Here is a 26,585-nt window from a genome sequence, read left to right as displayed (position 1 = left end):
TCCTATGCATCAGGATATTTGGGACATAGTATTTGCGCAATGGAAGGCAGCAGAAACATCTTTTAATTTTTCACAGTCAGTGACTCGGCTGTATCCCATCCTTAGGGTCCTCTGCGCCTCTGTTCAGCAGACCTAGGAGTTCCATAAGTCAGATCATCTTTTTATATTTCTCGCCAGCCCTCATAAGGGGGACGGTGCTTCTAAAGCTATGATTGCGTGCTGGATCAAGGAGGCTACTGTTTTGGCGTACCTTCTTCAGAAGAAGCCTGTTCTGGATTTTCTCAAAGCTCATTCCACTCGAGGGCAGGCAGCCTCTTGGATTGAGTGTTCTGTTCTGCCTCTGGTGGATATCTGTAAAGCTGTGGTTTGCTCTTCTCTCCATTCCTTTGTTTGCCACTACTGTGTGGACATTCAGGTGCGTCGGGACACGGTGTTTAGTGATGGGTACTGCTTTGGTACTTCCTATCCATTCTGTGCCCGTCTGGAGGGACGCTAAATAAGGAGAAACTAGATTCTTACCTGCTAATTTTCTTTCTTTTAGTCCTTCTAGACAGGTACAGACCCCGACCTGTCGTTTTATTCAGTGTTTTTTTGTGAAGAATACGATTTTTCCAGCAGTTTCTTGTTGTCTTAGGAGTTTTTGTTGGGTTGTTGTTTTTTTTTTGGGGGGGATGAGGGGAGTATGGTAAGAGCAGCAGCATTTTGGTTCATCTGGCTTAGCTGGCAAACTGAGGAGATGCTTTGAAGGATCTTGTTCTAATCAGTATCCAACAGTGTTTCCCTGTCCAATCTGGGCACCTACTTCGCCTTCGCCATATGAGAGTGGAGTTAGTTTGTTTCTAGTTCACAGTTATTTAGTTCCTGTTTGGCTATTCATCAAACTGATTGTAGATTGGACTGCACAGCCAGCCCACTTATACTACAGCCAAAAGTCAGTGTCTTAGTCTCCACCTGCTGGCAGAGGAGTGTAAACCCATTCATTCTGTGCCAGTCTGGAGGAACTAAAAGAAAGAAAATTAGCAGGTAAAAACCTAATTTCTCCTTATCCAACTTTAATGTTGAAATATGAATAACCGGGAATGCAGTGATGGTTCCCAAATCCACTGGTCTTTACAATATGACCTTTTAGTTGGAGCACTGAGCATATACATTGGGAGAAGTTGGCTTAGGGGTCAGAGTCCTGGCCTTTAGTGCAGAGGTTTAGGGTTCAAATCCCAGGTCATCATTAGAGAGCAAAACTATTTTTCTTTATTCCTAAAACTACTTTATTTAGGTTTTCATTTATATGGTTTAAGTATGGCTTTTTATTTAACAGATAACCTGTTTTGAGCAAAATATTTTTTATGACACAACAGCAATCTTTATTGACTATTTGAGAACCATTGTAAAATGAGATGGTATAAGAATACTTTTCTCATTATGGATTATTTTCCGACAAAAAGGAAAGTTATTCCCACACATAAGTGAGATTTGATTTGACAAGCATGAGTATGGTGTTCAGTTTAATATTTTCATGGACCTATTTGAATGTTCATCAGTTTAACATTTCATTATATCTTCTGAATTCTATGATAGCAGCTGTTTCAGTAAAATTAATTGCAAATTGTGATTTTGGCATATTAACATTTGTGAAAACAGGATATGAAATGTTGATAATCCTGCAGTATAGCAATATGTTTGACTCTATGCTATATTTCCCTGAAAATGACAATAGAAGGAATTATGATAAAATATATATATTGCAGTACACCGCTTTAATATTTTGGAAAGGCGGTTTATTAAGTATTTTAAATATGCCATAAACTAGCAAGAATATAGAGTGTCTTCTTTATTTTCTTTATTTGCTAGGAGAAAAATCAAGCACTCAGTGTATCAACATTAGAACTTTCTGCCCTAGTGGGACAATTGCAGGCAAGAGAGCAAGAGCTCCGAACTATGCTGCATCTAAAGGTAATAGTCACAGAATAGTCTCACACATCAGTTTGTTTGTAAGAAGCTTACTTGTGTGCACTGTTTCCTCTAGCCTGCATGGCCACCCAGCCCCACCACTTAGCCAGCACACTGGATCTCCCTCCCTACCCTACTGCTTTCTGAAATTAGCAGTGGCAGCAAACTGAAATCCAACCATTGTAGGACATTCCTGCACCTACCTGCAGCTACTGGTCCATCCCCTCTAACGTCACTTCTTTGTTCCAAAGCAGAGCCAGCAGTCATGGGTAGATACCAGAAGGTCCTGCAATGGCTGGATTTCAGTTTGCTGTTGCTGGTCCAGGAAAGGAGCAGCTGTGGTGGGGAGCTAAGGGGGCAGGAAGATGGATGGAAGTGTGGTGGAGGAGAGAGAGGGGAGCAGATGCTTGATGGAAGTGTGGTGGAGGAGAGAGAGGGGAGCAGATGCTGGATGGAAGTAGGGTGGAGAGAAGGGAGCAGATGTTGGATGGATGTGGGGTGGAGAGAAGGGAGCAGATGCTGGATGGAAGTAGAGGAGAGAGGGAGAAAGGGGGAGCAGATGCTGGATGGAAGTGGAGGGAGAGGGAGAAAGGAGGAACAGATGCTGGATGGAAGCGGAGGGAGAGGGAGAAAAGGGGAGCAGATGCTAGATGGAAGCGGAGGGAGAAAAGGGGGAGCAGATGCTAGATGGAAGCGGAGGGAGAGGGAGCAGATGCTAGATAGAAGCGGAGAGAGAGGGAGAAAGGGAGAGCAGATGCTGGATGGAAGCAGAGGGAGAAAGGGGGAGCAGATGCTAGATGGAAGCGGAGGGAGAGGGAGAAAGGGTTGCTGGATGGAAGCGAAGCGAAGGGGGAGCAGATGCTAGCTGGAAGCGGAGGGAAGGGGGAGCAGATGCTGGATGGAAGCGAAGGGAGGGGGGAGCAGATGCTGGATGGAAGCGGAGGGAGGGGGAGCAGATGCTGGCTGGAAGTGGAGAAAGGGGGAGAAGATGCTGGAGGGAGGGGAGCAGATGCTGGAGGGATGCGGAGGAAGGGGGAGAGAGGGGGAGCAGATGCTGGATGGAAGTGGAGGGGAGCAGATGCTGGAGGGAAGAGGTAGAGGGTAGGGGAGTAGGCGCTGGAAGGAAGTGGGGGGATAAAAAGGGCATATGTTGGATGAGGGGTAAGAAGATAGAATTAGATACTGAGGGGGTGAGGGAAAGAGGTGGCAAGCAGTAGGTAGACACAGTGAAGAGAAGGAAATTGAGGACTGAATAAGAATTTAATGTAGAAGAGGCAGAAAATAAATTGAAGAAAGCTGAAAGGAAAAGGAGAGAAAAACAACAGACAGAAAAATATGGCAAGAGAGTTAAGAGAAAATGAGGAAAACAGAAACCAGAGATTGAGTTCACAATTGGTGGGGGGGTGAAGTGGAAAAAGCAATGGTTTAAGATACAAGTAGTTTGGTAGCTATGTTAATATTCCACTTAATTCATATACAGAACCCCTGTCTTCGGGTGTGTTAGGCAGCCTAGGCAGTTTGCCTAAGGCACGAATGGGTCCATCTACATCAAAAGAATGTGACATAGATTCGAAGTATGACAGCCAACCTGGCTACCAGTATGGATGGGCCTGAGGACTTTAAAATCGTAAATTACTTAGCTAATCAAGAAGGAACATTGAGTGACAGAACTGGTCTTTGACTTCAGTATTCAGGCTATTAAATTGTTACAATAACATAAAGCTGCCACCCTGAAATTCCACTAATTGTCTAGCTTATTGATTTTAAGTGAAATCTAGAAATAGAGATAGGATACCAGGTGGGTGGTCACAGTAGTCTTTTGTTTGTGTTTACCTGATATTTTGTTTGCAGATTTTATTCTTGACTTTTTTTTTAGTCACTGAGCTGCTGTTTTGCTCATATATTTTAAATTAATTGACTTCAACAATGGTGTTATAAATGTTTTATTGTTGTGTATGAATATCAACAAATTCTGGTTTATCTGATGTGTTTCTTTATATTGGCTCATGTGATCTTGCAGGTCTCCATGTAGAGATAACAGCATTTAGCTCTTATACTATAGCCATTTAAACTTAATTTTTTTTTAGGACGTGATTTTGATTTCCCTTAGGACAAAGATATAATTGAAGCAACCAATCACATTACAGAATTTACCACAAGATTTAAGAAGTTAGAAGCTGCACTGCGAGAGTCCCGAGTGGCAGAAACCAATGCTAACAAAGAATTACAGGAGTTGAATTTGAGACTTAAAGGACTGAAGTGTGAAATAAATAAGCTAAAAGGTGAGGACACAAAAATAAATCTATTACTTTCATAGCCTTACTGTCTTGTACAGTATAGTACAGTACACTCCACTTATGTGCATATCAGATAAGTGTATACTCCATGCATTGCAAAGTGTCCGTTCTGTTTTTCTTTTTTTCTTTATTATCTTTTATTTACATCAAAGCACAAACTTTGAAAAAGAAATACAAATCCTCAAAGAAAATTTTTCTCATATCTTACATACTATATTACAGTCCACAAAAGGGAGAGAGAGAGAAAAAACCTATCACAACCAAGGGAAGTTGGAATTAAGGAAAAGACAAGAGGAAATACGGAGACTGTTAATCAAATTTATGTTCAGCCAGATTGCTGGACATTGGCTCCACTATCCAGGTTCCTTGAAACTGCTTTGCCTTCCAGGAAAAAATTGTAATTGTTCAGGTTCAAAAAAGACATAATGATTACTTTGATAGGAAATACAACAATTACATGGAAAGCGTAGTTGGAAAGTATCCCCCAAATTCAAAACTGATTGACGAAAGGTTAAAAACTTCTTTCTTCGGGATTGTGTCCATTTAGAAACATCAGGAAATATTGCACCTTTAGAGCCAAAAAACTCAGCTTTTTCAGTTTTATAAAATAGTCAAAGAATTGCTTCTTTGTCTTGGAGAAAGACAAATGTCACTAATAGCATGACTCTAACAGTAATTTCTACTTGGGAGGATTCTAAGAATCCAGCAATATCCAATCCGGTTGGTTCTTCTGCCACTGCTTCTTCCTTGCTAAAATTAAGGTAATACAGTTTCTGGAGTGGCAGCATATTTGTCTCTGAATATTTCAGGACAGAAGTAAAAAATAATTGAAACATTTCCTTTGGAGAATACATTCTGGAGACAGGAAAATTAAGGAGTCACAAATTAAGATTTCGATTTGCGTTCTCCAAATTTTCTATCTTCCTAATTAGTATATTTCTGTTTCTTAGATGTTGACCAGATTGAGTTTTAACTTCAGAAACTTATTTTTTCAACTTGGTCTATTCTAACTGAATGTTGCTGTATTTTCTCCTCCAAAGTTTTTATGTGTTTAGTGGAGTCGATGAGAGGAGCAATGAACAGGGAGCATACCTGGTGCAAGTTTTCAGTGGCTCCCCAGCGTGCGTCCGTGTCCACAACATCAGGCTTCACAAGTGGCTTTAGGGGTGGAATAGGGGAAATTCCTGAAGCTGAAGTCAAATTCGTATTCTGTATATCTTCAACCACTCCCGGTGCCATCTGAGTGCCTGATCCTCCATGCGAGAGCGTCTCCATCGAGGTGCTCCTCTGAGATGCAAATCCTTCCGGGGTCATAGGGGAAACCGGCAGTGCCATTGGCGAAGAAACTCCCAATGCCTCCCGCTGCAATGTTGGATCACCTTACATTCCAATGTTGGATCACCTTACATCCCTGGTCCCGCCGGGCTCAATGATATCTCATCGTCCAAGACGGGGTCTGCCCACTCCCGGCTGCAGATACACCCCAAGTAACAGGCACAGCAAAGGTGGTAATTGCTGTTTCTTTAGCACTCTCCAGACCAGTAGAGGTTAACTTTACGAATGGGTATATATCTAATCATGACCAGCAGGTGGAGACTGAAAACAAAACTTTGGGACAGTATATACTATCCTCCCTTCTCTATTTCCCTCAGTCTTCTTTCAGTCTCCAGCAGGTGTTGAGTGATCTGTACCCATCTCTCTTGGTAGGGCTGTTGGAATTTGTTTAGGGGTTTATTGTCCCTGTTTTTGGCCGGACGGAGCTTGGTCGGGCCCTGTTTGGGGGTTCGTCCGACCTCGGGGGTGTCAAACCCGGCGGGTCACGAGCGGGGTCCCTCCCCCCAGTGGCGTACCAAGGGGGGGGCGGTCCGCCCCGGGTACCAAGCCCTGAGGGGGTGCTCCCGGTCCGGTCCAGTTACCCCCCCCTGCGCCGGGTGTCGCGTCTGGAAACAGCCTGCAGCAAGATCGCGATGCCAGAGATCTTTGCCTGCTTCGACTGTTTCCTCCGCCACGGTCCTGCCCCTCCTCTGATGTCAGAGGAGGGGCGGGACCGCGGCGGAGGAAACAGCCGAAGCAGGCAAAGATCTCTGGCATCGCGCGATCTTGTTGCAGGCTGTTTCCCCAGGGCAGTAGCGTACCAAGGGGGGCGAGGGGGAGGTCCATCCCGGGTGCCGCCTTAGGGGGGGGTGCACAGCTGGCCCGGTCCCTATCGCGCTCCTACCCTCCCAGCGAAAGCAGCATCGGCGCCATTATCGAAAAAGGTAATGGCGCCAGGCCTTGGAGCACCAAGGCAGACCGCTTCTCCCCTCTCCCAGCCGAAACCCCGCTGACCATCCTATCTCTCTCCCCCCCCAAGTGAACCTTTCTGACCCTCCCAGCGAAAGCAGCAAACCTCCCTCCAGTAGCGTCGGCTTTATCCTCCCTCTGCCGCATCACTGATGACGTCATCAGTAACGCGGCAGAGGGAGGAGAAAGCCGCGAAGGAGGTTTGCTGCTCTCGCTGGGAAGGTCGGAAAGGTTCACGGGGGGGGGGGAGATAGGAGGGTCAGCGGGGGTTCGGCTGGGAGGGGGGAGAAGCGACTGCCTCGGTGCTCCATTACCTTCTTCGGGCAGCAGCAGCGTTTACAATTCGCTGCTGTTGCCGGCTTCAGGCCTTGTTCTCTGCCGGGTCCTGCCTACTTCCAGTTTTCATGAAGACAGGACCCGACAGAGAGGAAGGCCTGAAGCGGGCAACATCAGTGAATTGTGAATGCTGCTGCTGCCCGATGAAGTTCAGGACATCAGGACATCGGGGAAGGAGCAGGGAGAAATCGGCTGCTGGCTTGGGGGTGAGGGTAGGGAAAGAATCGTGGAAGTGGAGAAATCGGCACGATGGCTTTGTGCAGGCTAGGGGGAGAGAGAAAGAAAGGAAAAAATAAAGAGGGGGGCCAGGGGGAGAGAGAAAGAAAGGCAGAAAGAAAGAGGGGGACCAAGGGGAGAGAAAGAAAGGCAGAAATAAAGAGGGGGACCAAGGGGAGAGAAAGAAAGGCAGAAATAAAGAGGGGGTCAAGGGGGAGAGAAAGAAAGGCAGAAAGAAAGAGGAGGGCCAGGGGGAGAGAGAAAGAAAGGCAGAAAGAAAGAGGGGGACCAAGGGGAGAGAAAGAAAGGCAGAAATAAAGAGGGGGGTCAAGGGGGAGAGAAAGAAAGGCAGAAAGAAAGAGGGGGGCCAGGAGGAGAGAGAAAGAAAGGCAGAAATAAAGAGGGGAGCCAGGGGGAGAGAGAAAGAAGAAGGATCAGAAGAAGGACCAGAGACTCATGAAATCACCAGACAAAAAAGTAGGAAAAATGATTTTATTTTCAACTTACCGTATTTTCACGCATATAACGCGCGCGTTATACGCGTTTTTACCTACCGCGCATACCCCTCGCGCGTTATATGCGTGAGCGCGGTATACCAAAGTTTTAAAACATAGTTCCCACCCCGCCCGACGCCCGATTCACCCCCCCAGCAGGACCGCTCGCACCCCCACCCCGAACGACCGCTCGCACGCGCTCCCATCCGCACCCGCATCCACGATCGGAGCAAGAGGGAGCCCAAGCCCTCTTGCCCGCCCGACTCCCCGACGTCCGATACATCCCCCCCCCCGGCAGGACCACTCGCACCCCCACCCCGAACGACCGCTCTCACGCGCTCCCACCCACACCCGCATCCACGATCGGAGCAAGAGGGAGCCCAAGCCCTCTTGCCCGGCCGACTCCCCGACGTCCGATACATCCCCCCCCCCGGCAGGACCACTCGCACCCCCACCCCGAACGACCTCCGACTTCCCGACAATATCGGGCCAGAAGGGAGCCCAAACCCTCCTGGCCACGGCGACCCCCTAACCCCACCCCGCACTACATTACGGGCAGGAGGGATCCCAGGCCCTCCTGCCCTCGACGCAAACCCCCCTCCCCCCCAAGAACCTCCGACCGCCTCCCAGCCGACCCGCGATCCCCCTGGCGACCCCCACGACCCCCCCACCCCCCTTCCCCGTACCTTTGGTAGTTGGGCCAGAAGGGAGCCCAAACCCTCCTGGCCACGGCGACCCCCTAACCCCACCCCGCACTACATTACGGGCAGGAGGGATCCCAGGCCCTCCTGCCCTCGACGCAAACCCCCCTCCCCCCCAAGAACCTCCGACCGCCCCCCAGCCGACCCGCGATCCCCCTGGCGACCCCCACCCCCCTTCCCCATACCTTTAGTAGTTGGCCGGACAGACGGGAGCCAAACCCGCCTGTCCGGCAGGCAGCCAACGAAGGAATGAGGCCGGATTGGCCCATCCATCCTAAAGCTCCGCCTACTGGTGGGGCCTAAGGCGCGTGGGCCAATCAGAATAGGCCCTGGAGCCTTAGGTCCCACCTGGGGGCGCGGCCTGAGGCACATGGGCCCAACCCGACCATGTGCCTCAGGCCGCGCCCCCAGGTGGGACCTAAGGCTCCAGGGCCTATTCTGATTGGCCCACGCGCCTTAGGTCCCACCAGTAGGCGGAGCTTTAGGATGGATGGGCCAATCCGGCCTCATTCCTTCGTTGGCTGCCTGCCGGACAGGCGGGTTTGGCTCCCGTCTGTCCGGCCAACTACTAAAGGTACGGGGAAGGGGGGTGGGGGGGTCGTGGGGGTCGCCAGGGGGATCGCGGGTCGGCTGGGGGGCGGTCGGAGGTTCTTGGGGGGGAGGGGGGTTTGCGTCGAGGGCAGGAGGGCCTGGGATCCCTCCTGCCCGTAATGTAGTGCGGGGTGGGGTTAGGGGGTCGCCGTGGCCAGGAGGGTTTGGGCTCCCTTCTGGCCCAACTACCAAAGGTACGGGGAAGGGGGGTGGGGGGGTCGTGGGGGTCGCCAGGGGGATCGCGGGTCGGCTGGGGGGCGGTCGGAGGTTCTTGGGGGGGAGGGGGGTTTGCGTCGAGGGCAGGAGGGCCTGGGATCCCTCCTGCCCGTAATGTAGTGCGGGGTGGGGTTAGGGGGTCGCCGTGGCCAGGAGGATTTGGGCTCCCTCCTGGCCCGATATTGTTGGGGAGTCGGCGGTCCTTCGGGGGGGGGGGGAGGGATGTATCGGACGTCGGGGGGGGGGCATCAGGCTTTCAGGATGGGGACAGACCTTCAAGGGGGGACAGTGCACGGAAGTCAGGGGGGGTGAACGGAGAGTCGGGACAGCGCACGGAAAGTCAGGGCGGGCGAAAGGAGCGTCGGGCAGCATGCGCGGTATACCCGTGAGCGCGGTATATCAAAGTTTTTGTGCAAATCATCGTGATTTCTGCGCGCTATATCCGTGTGCGCGTTTTATACGGGTGCGTGTTATTTGCGTGAAAATACGGTAGTGATCAAAATGTGTCCGTTTTGAAAATTTATATCTGCTGTCTATATTTTGCACTATGGCCCCCTTTTACTAAACCGCAATAGAGTTTTTTAGCGCAGGGAGCCTATGAGCGTCGAGAGCAGCGTGGGGCATTCAGCGCAGCTCCCTACGCTAAAAACCGCTATCGCAGTTTAGTAAAAAGGGAGGGGGAATATTTGTCTATTTTTGTATAGTTGTTACTGAGGTGACATTGCATAAAGTCATCTGCCTTGACCTCTTTGAAAACCCGCAGAATATAAATGATAATTAACATTTTCTCTGCGTACAGCGTGCTTTGTGTTTTTAAAATTTTATTGTTGGTAGATCATTTTGACTTGGCCACAAAGGTAAGGGGGAGGGAGGGAGGGGAACTGCTGAAAGACATCTAATAATCCTTGCAGGCTTGACTGCAGGGAATTATTTTTGTAAAATCATGTTTTGTTATGTGACTGGCATTATCTAGACTTTAATTTCTATGAATGAATAGAATGAAAATGATATAAAATTACTTGCTTGTTTTTATGTGCGTGCGCTGAAGGAAAGTGGAGAGAGAGTGGGCTGAGGATGCTGAAGGGAAATGGGGAAGAGAGTGGGGAGAAGACGCTGATTTATAAATTGACAATTGTACAGAATATTGTTTCTTTTTATACTTTAATATAAACAATTCAAGGCTTGTGTGGATGGAATCAGGTGGTTTGCGGGGATGGGGAACGAGCTTACGGGGATTAGTCCAATAAAATTGTATTTTTTTATATCTCATTATTTGTTTTATTTTTATTTGTTAATTTATAAAGTGGTGATTGTTATGTATCAGTTTTTTCAAATTTACATCTACTGTCTTTATATTTTGCACTGTATTAGAGGACATGTGTTACTGTTTTTTGTGGTGTTGCATTGTATCCAGGGTCTGGTTTCTTGGCGGATCAGTTTAACTTTTGTCTACATATTTCTATTTTTAGTTTGTGATTATTCCATTTTGGGCGAGGGTGTATCTCTGTTCTGTGTGTATGAAAAAGACATAGTTTTCAGTTGGCATTGACTACAGGACCAATTGACTGTGCGGGATCTGGCTTGTTTAGTTTTACAATGTATGTGTTGGTGTTCTAGTGCTCACTGCAGTGTTTAAGATGCAGCCTTTTCCTAGGTACACTCTTGTGGTGCGATATGTAGATTGGTACTAAAAATCATATTTTTCATATAGATGGGGGGGGTGTCAAAAAATGATGGGCCCTGGGTGCCACATACCCTAAGTACGCCACTGCCTCCCCCCACTTCCTCCACCTCCCCACATTTTTTTAGAGGAGCCTCAGCAGTAAGCCTTGCCCCCTAAGTCAAGCAAGGCATATTGCTTCGAGAGCCTGTGGAGTCTGTTCTGTAAAAAAAAAAAAAAAATCCTGAGGTAGTGCTGGTCTGAAGGGTTGTTTCCCTTTAAGAAAACTGTATTTTACTGTATTTTTTCATGTAACCGGCACTTTTTTATAGCTAGGTCGCGTATGGAGCAATTGTGCCCTTCTCCGGGGGAGTAGGACACAATTGAGTCCAGCCGCGAGGCACTCGCGGCCGGCCTGAACTCGGCGGTTTGGGTCGGTGAGGTGGTGGAGCTCCGTCGGCAGCGGCTGCAGGCGCCCAGAGCTCCCCGCCGATGGTGCCTCGCGAGTCGGCTTGGAGCAGTGGGGAAGCCCGGTCTTCCACAACCGCCCACGGAGGGATTCCCCGAAGGATTCCCTCTCAGCTGATTTTTTGACAGCTGATGCCGACTTGCCTGTCTTAGCGGCTGAGACTGTTCAGTCTTCTCATCCGCTAAAGGCCATGGAGGGAGCATTTTTGGCGGGAACTTCGCCATTTTCTTTGTCTGGCCCCTCCATTTTGTCTGCAACCTCAGGTGACCTTCCCCCTGTATGGCGAACACAGGGGCAGGTTTCAGCATGGACCCCTGCTGGGGCAGGGAGTCCCTGGGGACCCCCAGGGTTTTTTTTGCCCCCAATTTATTTTCTTTCTTTGTGCGGACTTTTGGGGGTCCCACGTGCGCCTGGGGGGTTTCGGGGGGGGTTTCCCTCCGCGCCCCCTATGGCTTTGCCTCCCTCTTTTCGTTTGGCGTCCCCTCTTCCTCCTCCCTCATCCAAGCGCCCGCGGGGGGACTTGGATTGCGAATTGGTGGGCGGAGGAGCGTGTTGGCCTGGTTGAGGACCTGGCTGCTTTGGCGGGCTTCCAGGATCCTCTAGAGGGGACGCCTGTTGGCAGCGGGGCGGCGGGTTTCCCGTCTTCCAGAGCAGATGCGTCCGTGGTGCGCTTTTTATTCAGAGGGATGAGCTTTTAGACCTGTGTAGCAGGTCTCCTTGGTGCGGCAATTTTGCAGTGTCGCCGCCGGAGACCCCGCGTATGGGGGCCCCTCTGCTTCAGGGGGTCTGTCCTGTTTCCCGCTTTTTTCCTGTGCGTCAGAATTTGCGGGATTTTGTGTTGGCGCAGTGGCCTATGGGCGCAGTTTCGTTTGGTGTGCGCCTTGGCTCTTGGGTATCCCGTCCCGGAGGGAGGTAGGGCTACCTTAATTTCGCCAATGGGGAACGCGGTGGTCTCGGCACTTCCTAAGCGGCATACCGTGCCTGTTATGGACGGTTCTGCTCTTAGGGTCTCGGAGGAGCGTGCGTTAGAGACACTTCTTAAGTATGATTTTGATGTCTCTGCCTTTGGGGTCCAGGCGGCTATTTGTGGGGAGCTAGTCGCTCGCGCCGTGTTTCGGTGGGCTGAGCGTGTCCTGGATCGGGAGTCTGATGACTGGTCTCTAGTGGATCAGGAGGTAGCGAAGATTGCGATGGCTGCCTCGTTCCTCTCAGCTGCTCTTTATGACTTGGTGCGGATTTCGGCTAAGTCTATGGCGTGGCCGCGCGGCGTATTTTGTGGCTGCGCGCTTGGGCGGCGGATTCTGCGTCCAAAGCTAAGTTTACTAAAGTTCCCTTTAGGGGGTCTTTTTGTTTGGAGAGGAATTAGATGAGTTGATTCAGACTCTGACGGACTCGAAGGTGCCCCGTCTGCCTGAGGACCGTGCCCGCCCTGCGTCTAGGTGTGGGGCTGCCCGGATGCGTTTGCGGGAATTTCGCAAGTAACGCCCGGGGCGTGGGGCTGCTTCTTTCCCGGCTCAGGGTTTTTCCCAGGGTCGGTTCTTCCAGCGCATGCAGCCCTTTCGGGGGGCCCGTCGGGGGGCAGGGAATCCCTCCGCCGGTTCCCCCGCTTCCCGTCCTGCGCAATGACTCCTTGCCGGCGCCCCCTTTGGTTCCGGCGGGGGTCCGGCTGCGCAATTTTTTCCCCAAATGGGCCGAGATCGCGTCCGATCAGTGGGTCCTTGAGGTGGTGCGGGACGGTTACGCTCTGGAGTTTACCCGCTCTCTGCCGGGCCTTTTCCTCGCTTCTCCATGTCAGACTCCATGGAAGACGCAGGTTTTTCGTCAGACCCTTCAGCGTTTGCTAGATCTCGAGGCAGTGGTGCCGGTGCCCCCTACGGAGTGGGGCACCGGCAGGTACTCCATTTACTTTGTGGTGGCCATAAAGGAGGGGACCTTTCGGCCCATCCTGGATTTGAAAGGGGTCAACAGAGCTCTCAAGATTCCGTCTTTCCGCATGGAAACGCTGCGGTCGGTCTTTCTGGCGGTTCATCCGGGGGAGTTTCTTACGTCTCTCGATCTGACGGAGGCCTACTTGCAGGTTCCAATTCGGGCCTCTCATCAGCGCTTCCTTCGCTTTGCGATCTTGGGGCGGCACTTTCAGTTCTGTGCGCTTCCCTTTGGTCTGGCCACGGCTCCTCGGACGCTCACCACGGTAATGGTGGTCGTCGCGGCAGCCTTGCGGTCGGTGGGCATCCTGGTTCACCCCTACCTGGACGACTGGTTGATTCGGGCAAAGTCGTTGCAGGAGAGCTCCCGGGTTACGGCTCGGGTGGTGGTGTTTCTCCGGTCGCTGGGCTGGGTGGTCAACCTTTCCAAGAGTCGGTTGGTCCCGGCTCAGCGTCTGGAGTGCCTTGGGGTTATGTTCGACACCTCCTTGGGGGCCAGAGGCCCGGGTGAGCAAATTGCAATCTCAGATTCGCCTGCTTTTGGCGTCCCGGGGTTCTCGGGCGCGAGATTTCCTCCAAGTCCTGGGGTCAATGGCGGCGTCCCTGGATGTGGTGAGGTGGGCGCGGGCCCACATGCGTCCTCTTCAGTATGCTCTGCTCCGGAGGTGGTCTCCCCGGAGGCAAGATTTGGATGTTCCGGTTCCCCTGCGAGGCTTGGCGCGCTGCAGTCTGCGCTGGTGGCTCCGGACCCCTCACCTGGTTCAGGGGGTGGGTCTGGATCTCCCGCAGTGGACGGTGCTCCTTACGGATGCGAGTCTCTTCGGTTGGGGGGCTCAGTTTATGGGCCACTCAGCTCGGGGCACCTGGTCCGCGGAGGAGGCCTCCTGGTCGATCAACGTGTTGGAGACCAGAGCGGTCGGGCTGGCGCTGTTAGCTTTCCACTCCCTTTTGCTGGGCAAGTCGGTCAGAGTCCTGTCGGACATTGCCACGGCGGTGGCTTATGTCAATCGTCAGGGGGGCACCAAGAGCACTCCTGTGGCGCAGGAGGCGGCTCGGCTCATGGTTTGGGCGGAGTCCCATCTTCTGGACCTCTCGGCTTCTCATATAGCCGGGGTAGAAAATGTTCAGGCAGACTTCCTCAGTCGTCACTTCCTGGATCCAGGAGAGTGGTTTCTCGGCGCCGGAGCGTTTCGGTTGATAGTGCAAGCTTGGGGGCAGCCCCTGATGGACCTGATGGCCACGAGTGGCAACGCCAAAGTGCCCCGCTTCTTCAGTCGTCGCAGGGACGGGCTGGCCGAGGGTCTGGATGCTCTGGTCCAGCCGTGGCCAACGGAGGGGCTGTTGTATGTGTTCCCTCCTTGGCCGCTGGTGGGCAGAGTGCTTCTTCGCATTGTTCACCATCCGGGTTTGGTGGTGCTGGTGGCTCCGGATTGGCCTCGACGTCCGTGGTATGCGGATCTGGGGAGGCACCTGGTGGCGGTTCCTCTTCCTCTGCCTCTCTCGGACGACCTTCTGATGCAGGGTCCCATTCCCATGTTCGACCCGTCTCCCTTCTGTCTTACGGCGTGGCTCTTGAAAGGGGTCGCCTTAGCAAGAAGGGATATTCAGACAAGGTGATCTCTACACTTTTGGGGTCCCGGAGGCTTTCTACCTCTCGGGCTTATGTGCGGGTTTGGCGTCTCTTTGAGGAATGGTGTCGGGCGCGGGGAGTGACCTCTTTTCGCGCTTCTCTGCCTAACATTCTAGAGTTCTTGCAGGATGGCCTGGATAGAGGCCTGGCTTGGTCTTCTCTCCGGGTTCATCTTGCGGCCCTGTCGGCCTTTCGAGGGTTGGTGTCAGGTCAGCGTTTATCGGCTCTTCCTGATGTGATTCGGTTTCTGCGGGCGGCCAAGTTGCTTAGGCCTCCCCTACGGCCCTCGGTTCCCTCTTGGGATCTTAATCGGGTTCTCTCTGTTTTGGTGCGCCCGCCTTTCGAGCCCTTGGACGACTGTTCTTTGAAGGACCTTACTTTGAAGGCGGTCTTTTTGGTGGCCATTACTTCTGCTAGGCGTGTTTCTGAGCTGCAGGCTTTCTCTTGTAGGGCTTCCTTCTTGGAGTTTTCTAGGGAGCGGGTCGTCTTGCGGCCTGTTCCTTCCTTTCTGCCGAAGGTTGTTTCTCCTTTTCATGTCAATCAATCGGTGGTTCTCCCGGTCTTGGGTGGTCGGGAGGGCTCTTCTGAGCAACGGCAGCTGCGCAAGTTGGATGTCGGTCAGGTCCTTCGCTCTTATGTGCAGCGGACCCAGGAATTCCGGAAGTCCGATCATCTCTTTGTCCTCCTGGCTGGTCCTCGTCGGGGAGCTGGCGCTTCTAAGGCTACTATTGCGCGCTGGATCAAGGAGACGATTGCTTCCGCTTATCTTCTGAAACAGCAGCCTGTTCCAGAGTTTCTCAAGGCTCATTCCACTCGGGGTCAGGCGGCTTCTTGGGCTGAGTCGTCGCTCGTGCCTCCGGTGGATATTTGTAAGGCTGCGGTTTGGTCCTCCTTGCATTCATTTGTTAGACATTATCGGGTAGATGTTCAGGCGCGTCGGGACGCGGTGTTCGGTGAGCGTGTTCTGGTATCGGCCCTTCGGGGGTCCCGCCCGTGAGAGGGACTGCTTTGGTACGTCCCATTCGTAAAGTTAACCTCTACTGGTCTGGAGAGTGCTAAAGAAGGAGAAATTAGGTTCTTACCTGCTAATTTACTTTCTTTTAGCTTCTCCAGACCAGTAGAGGTCCCCACCCTGTCTGTTGTTGTTGTTGTTGGGGCTGTTTTCGCGGGCAGTTTTTGTTTTTTGCTGCGGGTTCTAGTATTTTTCTAGGGCCGGGGAGAATTAAAGAACAGCGGCTGTGGCTCGGCTGGCTTAGCTGGCGAGCTGTGGGGACATTTTCCTTCGGGTATTTCTCCTCTGCATTTTCCAACAGCATTTGGGTATGTTATTTGTTACTCCTGTTTGGAGTATTGTTTTCTTCCTGTTTGCCAGTTCTTGGTTCTGCTTGGCTATTCGGCAGACTGAGGGAAATAGAGAAGGGAGGATAGTATATACTGTCCCAAAGTTTTGTTTTCAGTCTCCACCTGCTGGTCATGATTAGATATATACCCATTCGTAAAGTTAACCTCTACTGGTCTGGAGAAGCTAAAAGAAAGTAAATTAGCAGGTAAGAACCTAATTTCTCCTTGCCGCGGCATTGAAGTAGCAGTAGAAGCGGGAGGAGCTATCCTCTTCCTCCCTCTCCTCTTCCAAAATAGAACAAAACTCAAAAGATCCCCCCTCTCATCAATCCTGGGCAAGTTTCTCAAATAATATCATGTACTATTTAAAGGCTTTTAAATATTTAAATGTGCTCATAAGCTCAAAAATGTGTGAATTGATCATATCCAGTGAGCACCATGGAATAAACACTGTATAAAACCTTTTTCTTAATAATACAACCCCTAACTCAGCAGCGCTCAGCCCATGAAAACAAGAACTAAAAAGATATTGTGCAATTTAGATAGGAGAAAAAAAATGGGGATAAAAAACTCCAAAAATGGCCAATGTTATGTTTTCCAGGGTACCTCACAAACCAAACAGACAACACAGAGATTACATGGCACAAACAATCAGAGAGCTCCAGTAGGCCTTAAACTTTTTTTCATCCGTCAAGGATTCAGGGCTGAACTTAAATCTGCAAATAAACACACAGTAAAAGGAAGAAGAAAAACAACATCATAGCATTAGACATATTTGTTTGCACACATTAGCAAAGTAAATTTCCATATAACACATGCCACAATAATCAATAATCGGCAAAGGCATAATCAAATGGTCTGGAGGCTAAGGCCACGATTCTGTAAACTGCGCCTAACTGCATGCTTTAGGCATCCTTGTGGCGCAAGTGACAATCAGCATTACTTAGGTGCTACATATGCATCATATAGACGTCTCTAATGTATTAAGCGTCTATGTGGTGCCTATCCTTAACCACGCCCATGTTACACCCCTGTTACGCCCCCGTCTACAAACTTAGACGTGACTATTCTCAACCTGCGTCTATCTCACATCTGTGTTCTAAGAACGCCTAATCAACGCCTAACTCCATCTAAGTCCCAATTAACGCTTGTTAAGACCCTTAAATCGCTCATTATCCACTTAAATTGGACGCCTAAAGCATGCCTAAAGTTAGGCGCAGTTTACAGAATTGGAGCCTAAATGTCTGCTTGAACTTCTGAAAGAGAAAACAAAGAATTTAGTCATTTGGCTCCATTGCTATGCCTATTTCATTCATAGGGCATGTCTTCAGTCCCAGGCTCACACAGCCATAAGTCACACAGTCATAAGAGATAATGCAATCAGGGACACAACTTGCTAGGCTGTGCTTCAATCTATAGAAATAAGCAGATTTTACTGGTTAAAGCAAGATACAGTGTACAGGGTTAGATACTGAGATATTATGAAGTATTGCAGTGTCAATGCTAAGAGGAAAAATAAACATTTTAAATCTTAAAGTGCAAGGTCATTTCAAGGTTACTTGAAGCACAACTTTTTTTTTTTTGGTATAGCAAAATATTTTTTGTGCCAAAACTGGTCCAAGATAGCTATGTATGTATTCCAACTGACTGCTAAGAGAAAGAAGAAGAAACATTTCAAATCACCATCATAAGGAAACACATACTCATAGTAAAGAAAAAAGAAAAGTGATAGGGGAAATGCCCCTTGCCAGACACTGGTGGTAAATCAGCCACTGACAATTGGCATCTCCCAGTCCTGTAAAAGAGACTTGTACAGTGTTCTGTAAAACCAAAAAAAAAGTGAAACACTACAACAGTGCTAATGCAGATCTACTAGTCTCAACAGATTAAACTATTAAATTACACTTTCCACTAGAACATATGAATTAGTGTCAATTCATATTTGCTTTATACGGTTCCTACCTCAAAGAGCTTACCTAAACAAAAATAACTTAGAATAGAGAGTTGCGTGGGGACAGAAATCCCACCCGTCCCCGCGAGTAATCCCTCCGTCCCTGCGAGGAATCCCCTTTGTCCCCGTCCGTCCCTATAAACTTCAGAAATAGTTATTTCATTTAATTATGCTACTGAATTATAGGCTCTGGTAGAGACCCATTTACAAATAAGCAAAGACACTTTATTAATTTGGAAATATTAATTGGGAAAAATACATACTTTGTAAACGGTTTTCTACCAGAGCCTCTAATGTAAATATAAAATATAAATACTCAGCTGATGAGAATCCCCAAGCTGTCAGCTAAGGACTTCCTTTGCAGTTGGCCGGGGGTCCTTTTGCCAAGTTTGGCAGGCAGCAGTAGCATCCTTGAGTCACAGATGCTGGCCCTTCAGTGGCTCATGGATGGTGCCAGTGACTGCGTGCTTGATGGAGGGGAGTTCTGGCTGTCTCTAGAGGAGGTCCTCTGCTGGTGGTGCTTGGGGATCCCCACCAGTCACAGCAAGGGTCAGCAAGTACTTCAGCACTGTAGAAATAAAACCAGAAATGCATTTCCTTTTCTTTTGAACACAATACAAAGACATATGCTATATATATTTTCCAAAGCTAACATATTTTAGTCAATAAATTCCGTTTTTTACCTTTGTTGTCTGGAGACTTATTTTTCCATAAAGCTGGTCCCAGTTTCTTTTTTCCGCTTTCCCATCTTCTGTAAATTCTTCTGTTGCTGTCCATTGGTTCCTCCTACTATGGTCAAGCATTTATCCCTTTCTCATCTTTCGCCCCTGCCCACCAGCCCCATGCCCAACATTTCTCCTTCTATCACCCCTCTCCAGCACCATGCCACATCTCTCCCTCCATTCCCTTCACCACTATGTCCAACATTCCTCCCTCTTGCATCCATTTCAATCTGTCCCACTGTTCTAAACTAAACTAAACTAAGCCTTAAGTTTATATACCGCATCATCTCCACGGAAGCGGAGCTCGACACGGTTTACAAAGCTTAAAAATACAAGAAGAGGGGAGAGAGAGTTTACAAGGGCATATGAAAAGGGGGAAGTAGGAAGGAGATGTTATATATTAGAGAAAAGCCAGGTTTTCAGTTGTTTCCGGAACAGCTGGAGGGAGCCCAGGTTTCGCAGCGGGATAGTGAGATCGTTCCAAAGGCCCGTGATTTTGGAGAGGAGGGATCTTCCCAGTTTGCCTGCGTGGGGGATGCCACGTAGAGAGGGGAAGGATAGTTTATGTCTGTGGGCGGATCTGGTGGTAGCAGGCGTTTGGGCGAGGAAGGATAGAGGGATTAGTGGCGGAAGGATGCCATGAATTATCTTGAAAGCTAGACAGGAGCATTTGAAGTGAATTCTGGAAAGTATAGGGAGCCAGTGAAGCTTGGTAAGTAAGGGGGAGACATGATCAAATTTTCATTTAGCAAAAATCAATTTGGCCGCAGTATTCTGGATGAGCTGGAGTCTGTGAAGACTTTTTTTTGTTAGGCACAGGTAAGTGGCATTACAGTAATCGAGTTTGGATAAGATGATGGATTGTACCAGGACGGTAAAGTGTTTTTGGTGGAAATAGGATCTAACTTTCCTAAGCATGTGGAGGCTGAAAAAACATGATTTTGCCAAGGAGTTCAGGTGATCGTTTAGGGAGAGGGAAGAATCGATAATGATGCCGAGGACCTTGCTTGAGAACTCAAGGCGAAGAGCGGGACCTGTGGGTAGAGTGAAGAGGGTGGGCAGGTGTGCTAACTTTGGGCCGAGCCAGAGTAGTTTTGTCTTTGATTCATTTAATTTCATCTGAACAGAGAGGGACCAGGCATGAAGTCTCATTATGCATGAGGTGATGTTCTCTTGGAGGTTTGTAAGGTTCTGGTCTGTTTCGAGGAGGATAAGGATATCGTCTGCATATGTGTAAATTGTTTCAAGGGGGGATAGTTTGAGAAGCTTCAGGGAGGTCATATACATGTTGAAGAGGATAGGGGATAGGGGAGAGCCCTGTGGGACCCCGCAGGATGGTGTCCACGAGGTGGATTTGGAGCCGTTTGCGTTGACAGTGTAGGAGCGTGTGCGAAGGAAGTTTGAGAACCACTTTAGGACAAAGGAGTCTATTCCTATCTCGGAAAGTTGGTAGATTAGTATGTCGTGGTGCACGACGTCGAAAGCTGCGGAGAGATCGAACTGTAGGAGAACAGCAAATTTGTTTCGGGCGTGTAGTTGTTGCACCTTTGAGATTAGGGAAACTAGGAGGGACTCGGTGCTGAAGTTGGGCCTAAATCCGAATTGGTAGTGTTGGAGGATGGAGAATCTCTCTAGGTAAGAGGAGAACTGGGTAGCGACTATGGTCTCCAGAAGTTTTGTTAAAAGAGGGATGTTGGCTATGGGGCGGTAGTTCGATGGTAAGGAAGGGTCAAGATCGGCTTTTTTCAGAAGAGGGGACAAGGCAATGTGGCCCATTTCTGAGGAGAACAGGCCCGATAGTAAAGCTTTGTTTATAAGGTTTGTAAGGGAAGAGGTGGCCTGCGCTGGGATGTTTTCGTAGAGGTAGGATGGGAAAGGATCTAGGATGCACTTGCAGGATTTAAGTTTCAGGCAGAGTTTAGAGATCTGGGGCTCGGATACAGGTTCGAAAGTAGTCCATGATCTGTCAGCAGGGATAGGGTCGGAGTCTTTCAGAGGAAGAGAGTTGTAAGAGATAGCTGGGGGGAACGAACTCTTTATGGTAGAGATCTTCTCGTTGAAAAAATTGGCTAAGTCATTTGGAGATGGGAGGGTGGGGGAGGGGGAGGAGTCGTTTTTAGAAGTTAGGTTTCGCCAGATGTGGAAGAGTGTACTGTTTTGGTTTTTTGATCTGGAGATTTTATCTCCATAGAAGATCTTCCTAGCTTTTTTTAGTATGGAGTTGTAGGATTTGATGTTTTCTCTCCAGGATTGCCTATCTGAAGGGGATTTCGATTTTTTCCATCTTCGCTCGAGGGCTCGGCATTTCTGTTTTAATTCCCTGTGGTATGGGAGATACCAGGGGGCCTTGTGAGAGTAGGAGATGGATTTAGTGGCTAGAGGGGCAAGAGCACGGTACGTGGTTTCCGAAAGAGTCACCCAGTTGTGCCAGAATGCGTCTGGGTCCATGAGAGTGGGAAGAGGAGGGAATTTGTTGAGGAACTGGGACCAGAATAGTTCACTAGTGATTTTTTTTGCGGTAGGTGATGGAGTTTGAGGTTCGGGTAGGGGTACCAAGGACTGACATGAAGACAGGGAGGCAAAAATGGCCTAGGAGGTGATCAGACCAGGGAACAGATTCCCAACGGGTCTCAACAGTGGAGGTTTTGTGCTCAGTCAGGTCAAGAAAGCTGATGATGTCGATGGAGTGCCCCTTTTCGTGGGTAGGGGTGGGTGGTGGGGCAGTGAAGCCTAAAGAGATGAGGAAGTCTTTGAAATCAGTTGTGTCCTTGTTGGTGTTGTCCTCTAGGTGAAGGTTTATGTCGCCAATGATCAGTAGTCTTTGGAATTTTAGATAGGCCCTTGTTATGGTCCCTTTCCACCACAATATTTCTCCCTCTCATCTTTCTCTTCCCTCTCATCTGTACCTCAATCCTTCCCTATGACCAAAAATTCTCATTTCTTCTATTCCCTGTGTACACAACCATCTCTTTCCCTCCCTTTCTCTCCCAAGTTTGTCTTCTGTGTCCAAAAACGCATTCCCTCCCCCACCTCAGCATTTATTTATCTCCCTTCCTCCATCCTTTCTCCCAAGTTCATGCCTTGTGTCCAAAAATGCACTCCCTCCCCCATCTCAGCATCTTTTCCCCTCCCTTCCCCTCTCCCAAGTTCATGCCTTGTGTCCAAAAACGCACTCCCTCCCCCTTTTGTGTCCCACGTAGGCCTCCCATGTTCGACCCCCTTCTGTCCCACATTTGCCTCCCATTTTCATGTCCAGCCCTCCTCATCTTCTAGCAAATTTCCTTTCAGCAACTTTCTCTGAGGTAGCTCAAGCCGCGAGGCTCATCTTCTTTTCCTACCTGCCCTGATGTCTTCTATTTCCTGCCTGCCCTGCAGCACGTAGCTGACCGGAATTCTTCCCCCGTGGTCAGTGCTGATGTTAGATGGAAGGCTTTGCGTCATTCGCGTGCAGGGCTCGTTGCCCTACATGCTGGCACGTAACTGATGTGAAGCCCTTCCTCCGATGTCAGCACTGACATCGGGGAAGACTTCCAGTCGACTACGTGCTGCAGGGCAGGCAGGAAATAGAAGACATCAGGGCAGGTAGGAAAAGAAGACGAGCCTCGCGACTCGAGTTGCATCGAACCTTGCGGGATCTCCGCAACCCGAGGGGGCGTCCCCACAGGATCCCTGCGACCCGAGGGGGGGAACCCGCAGGATTCCCGTCATCCCCGTTCCTGTGCAGCTCTCTAACTTAGAACTTTGCTCACATCTGCCTATTCCAACTAAAATATCCCTTATAATAAGGACATAATACATTCACATACTTTCAAACATGCGACACATACCCTGTTTATCAACGTATGCTATCCTGTCTGCAACCTGCGGCAACTATCATGCATCCTTACTTCACCAAATTCACATCAGCCACAAAGCAATCATGAATCTGCAACCTTCCATGTTTCCAATCCAAATTATTTTCTTTCTCCCCTGGTAATTTCTTAACATCACCAATTTCTCTTTCTCTGTATCTTGTCTTGTTTCCCCAGTTCTTTCTTTTACCAAGTTTATTAAAAATTTGATTAAAAGCCAAATACTAAGTCTTTCACAACAATAAAAATAAGGGTGAAGACAAATTAAAACAACAAAGATTAAAAATTACAAAAATGTAGACAAACACAGAATTAAACATATAAGAAACAAGAAGGAGAAAAGGAAGAAGTACAAGGAGTAAAGGAAAGAGAACATAGATGGAAGAAAAACAAAGAGAGACAATGGAAAAATAAAAAGAGAATTTTAACAGCCGAATGCATCTGTAAATAGGAAACTTTTTTTTGTTTTTTTTAAAGTTCCTTTGAATTTATCTAAATGTCACTAAACCATAAGATTAGGAGAGTTAATCCAGTCCAAGCATGACTGTGTAAAGCCTGTAACCAATTCACTACTAATTAGCATACCTTATTTTATTTATTTATTTATTTTAGGCAAAATACATTGCAAGCCCTAAAATAATAAACTAAGAACAATGTGCTTGGCTCCTATTCCTCTCCAAACTTCAAAAATGTGCACATTGCTATAACTTTTGGCAATAATCCTATTCTTTTTTTTTTTTTTAATATTCGGGCGATAGTGTTTGTTTTTCCTGTCACATCAAAATGTAATCTAAATAAAAATGTGCATTACGGTGCACAGTATTTCTTATAACCAACGCAGAAAGGTCTGCCAGCTTAAACTGGTTCTAGCAAAAAGAAACACACACAGTTATATAAAAGAATTTTAATGTCTCCTGAAGCCAAAAGATATCCTAAAATTATTTATTCATAAATTGTTTATGTAAATTAGAACAACAGGTCTATCTAGCTAAGTTATCACACAGATTGTTTGTTGTTGTTTTTTTTCTATTCAAACTAATTTAACATTGATTATCCATAATTACTCAAATAAAGATTGCATTGTATTGTATTGTCTTCTGCAAGCCTGCCATAACTGGCAGGGTTGAGATGTTACATCTCATGATTAAAAGCAGTACTATGTATGCTATATATTCCCCTCTCTTGTAAGAAGAAAAAGAAGGACGTCCAGAAATGCTTGCCATAGGGGTCTCTACAGCAGACAGTATGCATACCACAGTTAGAATAAAAGAACATAAGAACAGTTCCTCTAAATATAAAATTGTTAAGAGAAGGACTTGCAAATTCCTGACACGGCATGAGCATTGTGCCACTGCATCAAAGCAGTGTTTTCTAATAATTCACTGTTCTGATGGCGTGGCTTGGCGCGCGCACAAGATGGAAGTGTAATCGTGACGCTCCTCTAACCCGGGCAAAGGGTTAGAGGAGCCTTTATTTCTTCCCTGCAGTAGTAGCAATTGATATAGGAAGATGGCAAGTATGCGTCAGGTGAAAATTGATATGGCTTTCGCAATTCCAGGGACGGCGAAATGCGTCAAAATTATCATGGTACGCCGTCTAAAGCCCCACTTCCTGAGGAAGTAATGGAAGAATTGGATAAAAAAGAGGTAATGGCGGAACTGCGGAACATACAAAAAATGCTTCAGGACAACGCAATTAAAATAAATGAAGTTAAGGAGGAGGTCTTAAATATCAACAGACAGATGGAAGTCGCTAACCAATGAATGTCTCTATTGGAGAACAAAATGGATCAAATGGAGTTGAACACAGCCCAATGCAAAGCTGATAGTAAAACTATTAAAGAAATGCAGAGACAATTAGAAGAATATGAGAATAGAGGAAGAAGAAAGAATTTGAAAATTATTGGCTTAGGTGAAGGTTTGGAAGGGGGGAATGCTATTCAATTCTTGGAAAACTTATTACCTAAGATACTACAGTTAAATTTTAAACAACCCCTAGAAATAGAACCGTGCACACCGGATTCCAAACGGTCAGCAAATCAAACAAGACCAAGGCCTTTGATTTTCAAACTTTTGCATTTCCAGCAGGCAATTACTATATTAAACTTGGCCAAAGCGGACAAAAACCTGAATTATAAGGGCTCCAAGTTATTATTTGTGCCTGACTTCGCAAAAAACAAGGCGAACATTAGAAAGCAGTTCCTCACGTTAAGACCTCAAATGAGAGAAAAAAGGCTTACTTACGGATTATACTATCCGGCAAAAATGAGTGACAAGTGGAAATAAGTCCTTATTTTTTGAAGACCCGGAAAAGTTAAAAGATTTTTTGCCAAACAATGAACCAATGTCTATGTAAAAGAATTGGATTATTCAACATGGTCAGAGTGATGTTTATTGGTTTCTGAACATGGAATTCGATCTGGAGGAGGAGACTTGAAGGAGAAATGGAAAAGAATATGATTTTTGGAAGCAACTTGAAATAAAATATTGTTTCTTTGAAATTGTGTCACAAGATACAAGGAATTGATTTTATTGATGGAGTGGAAAGATTAGAGACATCAAACACCATTATTTCAAGAGGAGTTCAAAAAGAAGAAATCAAAGTTGCTGTTCTTGCCGGATTTCGTAAATAACACTGTGAACATACGAAAATAATTCCTCCAGTTAAGTTCTCAAATGAAAGAAAAAGGGGCTCACATATGACTTGTACTATCCCGAAAAAAATGTGAGTGACAAATGGAGATAAATCCATATATTTTAAAGATTGGAAAAGTTAAAGGACTTCTTGACAAATTCTGAGCCAATGTCTATTTGAATGGTTTTAACTTAATATACCTAGACTTTATAATATTTTTGAGGATTTTAGATAAGTTAACTTAAAGAAGAAAATGGTCTATAAAGAAAGGAAAAGACTAATATCTAACAATAAGATGCAAAAGAAAATGGATGAATTCAGTTATATTTAACAATCTAAAGATGAAAAGAGGAAAGGAAAAAAAAAAAAAAAAGAGAGAGACCTATTCAGCAGAATCGCTAGTCCGCTCCTTAATGAAAAGATATTCATGTTCTGAAAATATCAACTTCAGTAAGAAAAGATTGTTTTAAATGCATCAGTCATGCTTAATGATAAAAAGCAAAAGAAGAGTCTTTATGATGAAATTGGATTCAACAATTTTAACTGAGCAATATCTGTTGTTTTCTGAATATATTATTGAATGGAAAAGATGGACCAATGTGTGTTGAAGATGTCAATGGAATAATAGTCAAATGGGAAAAAGGTGACAATATTTCTGCATTTTGGAATGGTCATGGTAAAACTTAAAAGGATATACAAGAAAGTTTGGAAAATATGAATTAATTAATAGAAGTTGAATTCTGTTGTATGAAGTTGTATGGAGATGATTAACTAAATTTTCATTTATAGGATGTTAGAGGAGGAAAAAAAAATCTGCTATATTTTGGAAATATGAATTGTTTAATAGGAAAGATGACTCTTATCTTTGATTTTAAAGGTTCTATAAATTCTAACTTGGATTATATTGAGTAAGATTTTATTATATGGCAAGCAATAAATTGATTTAATGTCAATGCTATACATTAATGGTCATGTAAAACATGGAATAGTTTTTAGTTGAAAGTTTAGGGCTGATTGAGACTATTGTTTTGATAACAAGGATCATATATATGTCATTTCTTCTATTGTAAATGGTAGTAAAACATTTATGGTAATGGTAAGATATAATTTGGTAAATTTGAGTTAATTGGAAAAGTTTAAAATGGGTTTTTATGAAACACTTCTTTAATATAAATAATTAGGATTACATTATTGCAAAGAAATTATTGCGGGATTACTTGATTTATAGTGTATTAAAGAATAAATCTATTACTTTAAATATTGTAAAAGGAAAGATGTGATGAAGTTGCCTGGGGGGAGGGTATTGTGATTACTAATCCTA

General features: G+C 47.1%; 1 protein-coding gene across 3 annotated transcripts in view; it reads left to right on the top strand.

Annotated features, from left to right (window-relative positions):
- The window catches only part of CCDC62 (coiled-coil domain containing 62), a 95,386-nt gene that overhangs the window by 18,886 nt on the left and 49,915 nt on the right, over nucleotides 1-26,585 (top strand). For all 3 annotated transcript variants that reach the window (XM_033955727.1, XM_033955728.1, XM_033955726.1), the window contains exons 5-6: nucleotides 1,849-1,950; nucleotides 4,058-4,229. In XM_033955727.1, coding sequence (XP_033811618.1) covers nucleotides 1,849-1,950; nucleotides 4,058-4,229 — 274 coding nt within the window. The remainder of the gene's footprint in view (nucleotides 1-1,848; nucleotides 1,951-4,057; nucleotides 4,230-26,585) is intronic.

The sequence above is a fragment of the Geotrypetes seraphini genome, chromosome 8 (genome assembly GCF_902459505.1).
Source record: "Geotrypetes seraphini chromosome 8, aGeoSer1.1, whole genome shotgun sequence".
Classification (NCBI taxonomy): Eukaryota; Metazoa; Chordata; class Amphibia; order Gymnophiona; family Dermophiidae; genus Geotrypetes; species Geotrypetes seraphini.
This window is presented reverse-complemented; position numbering and strand designations above follow the sequence as displayed.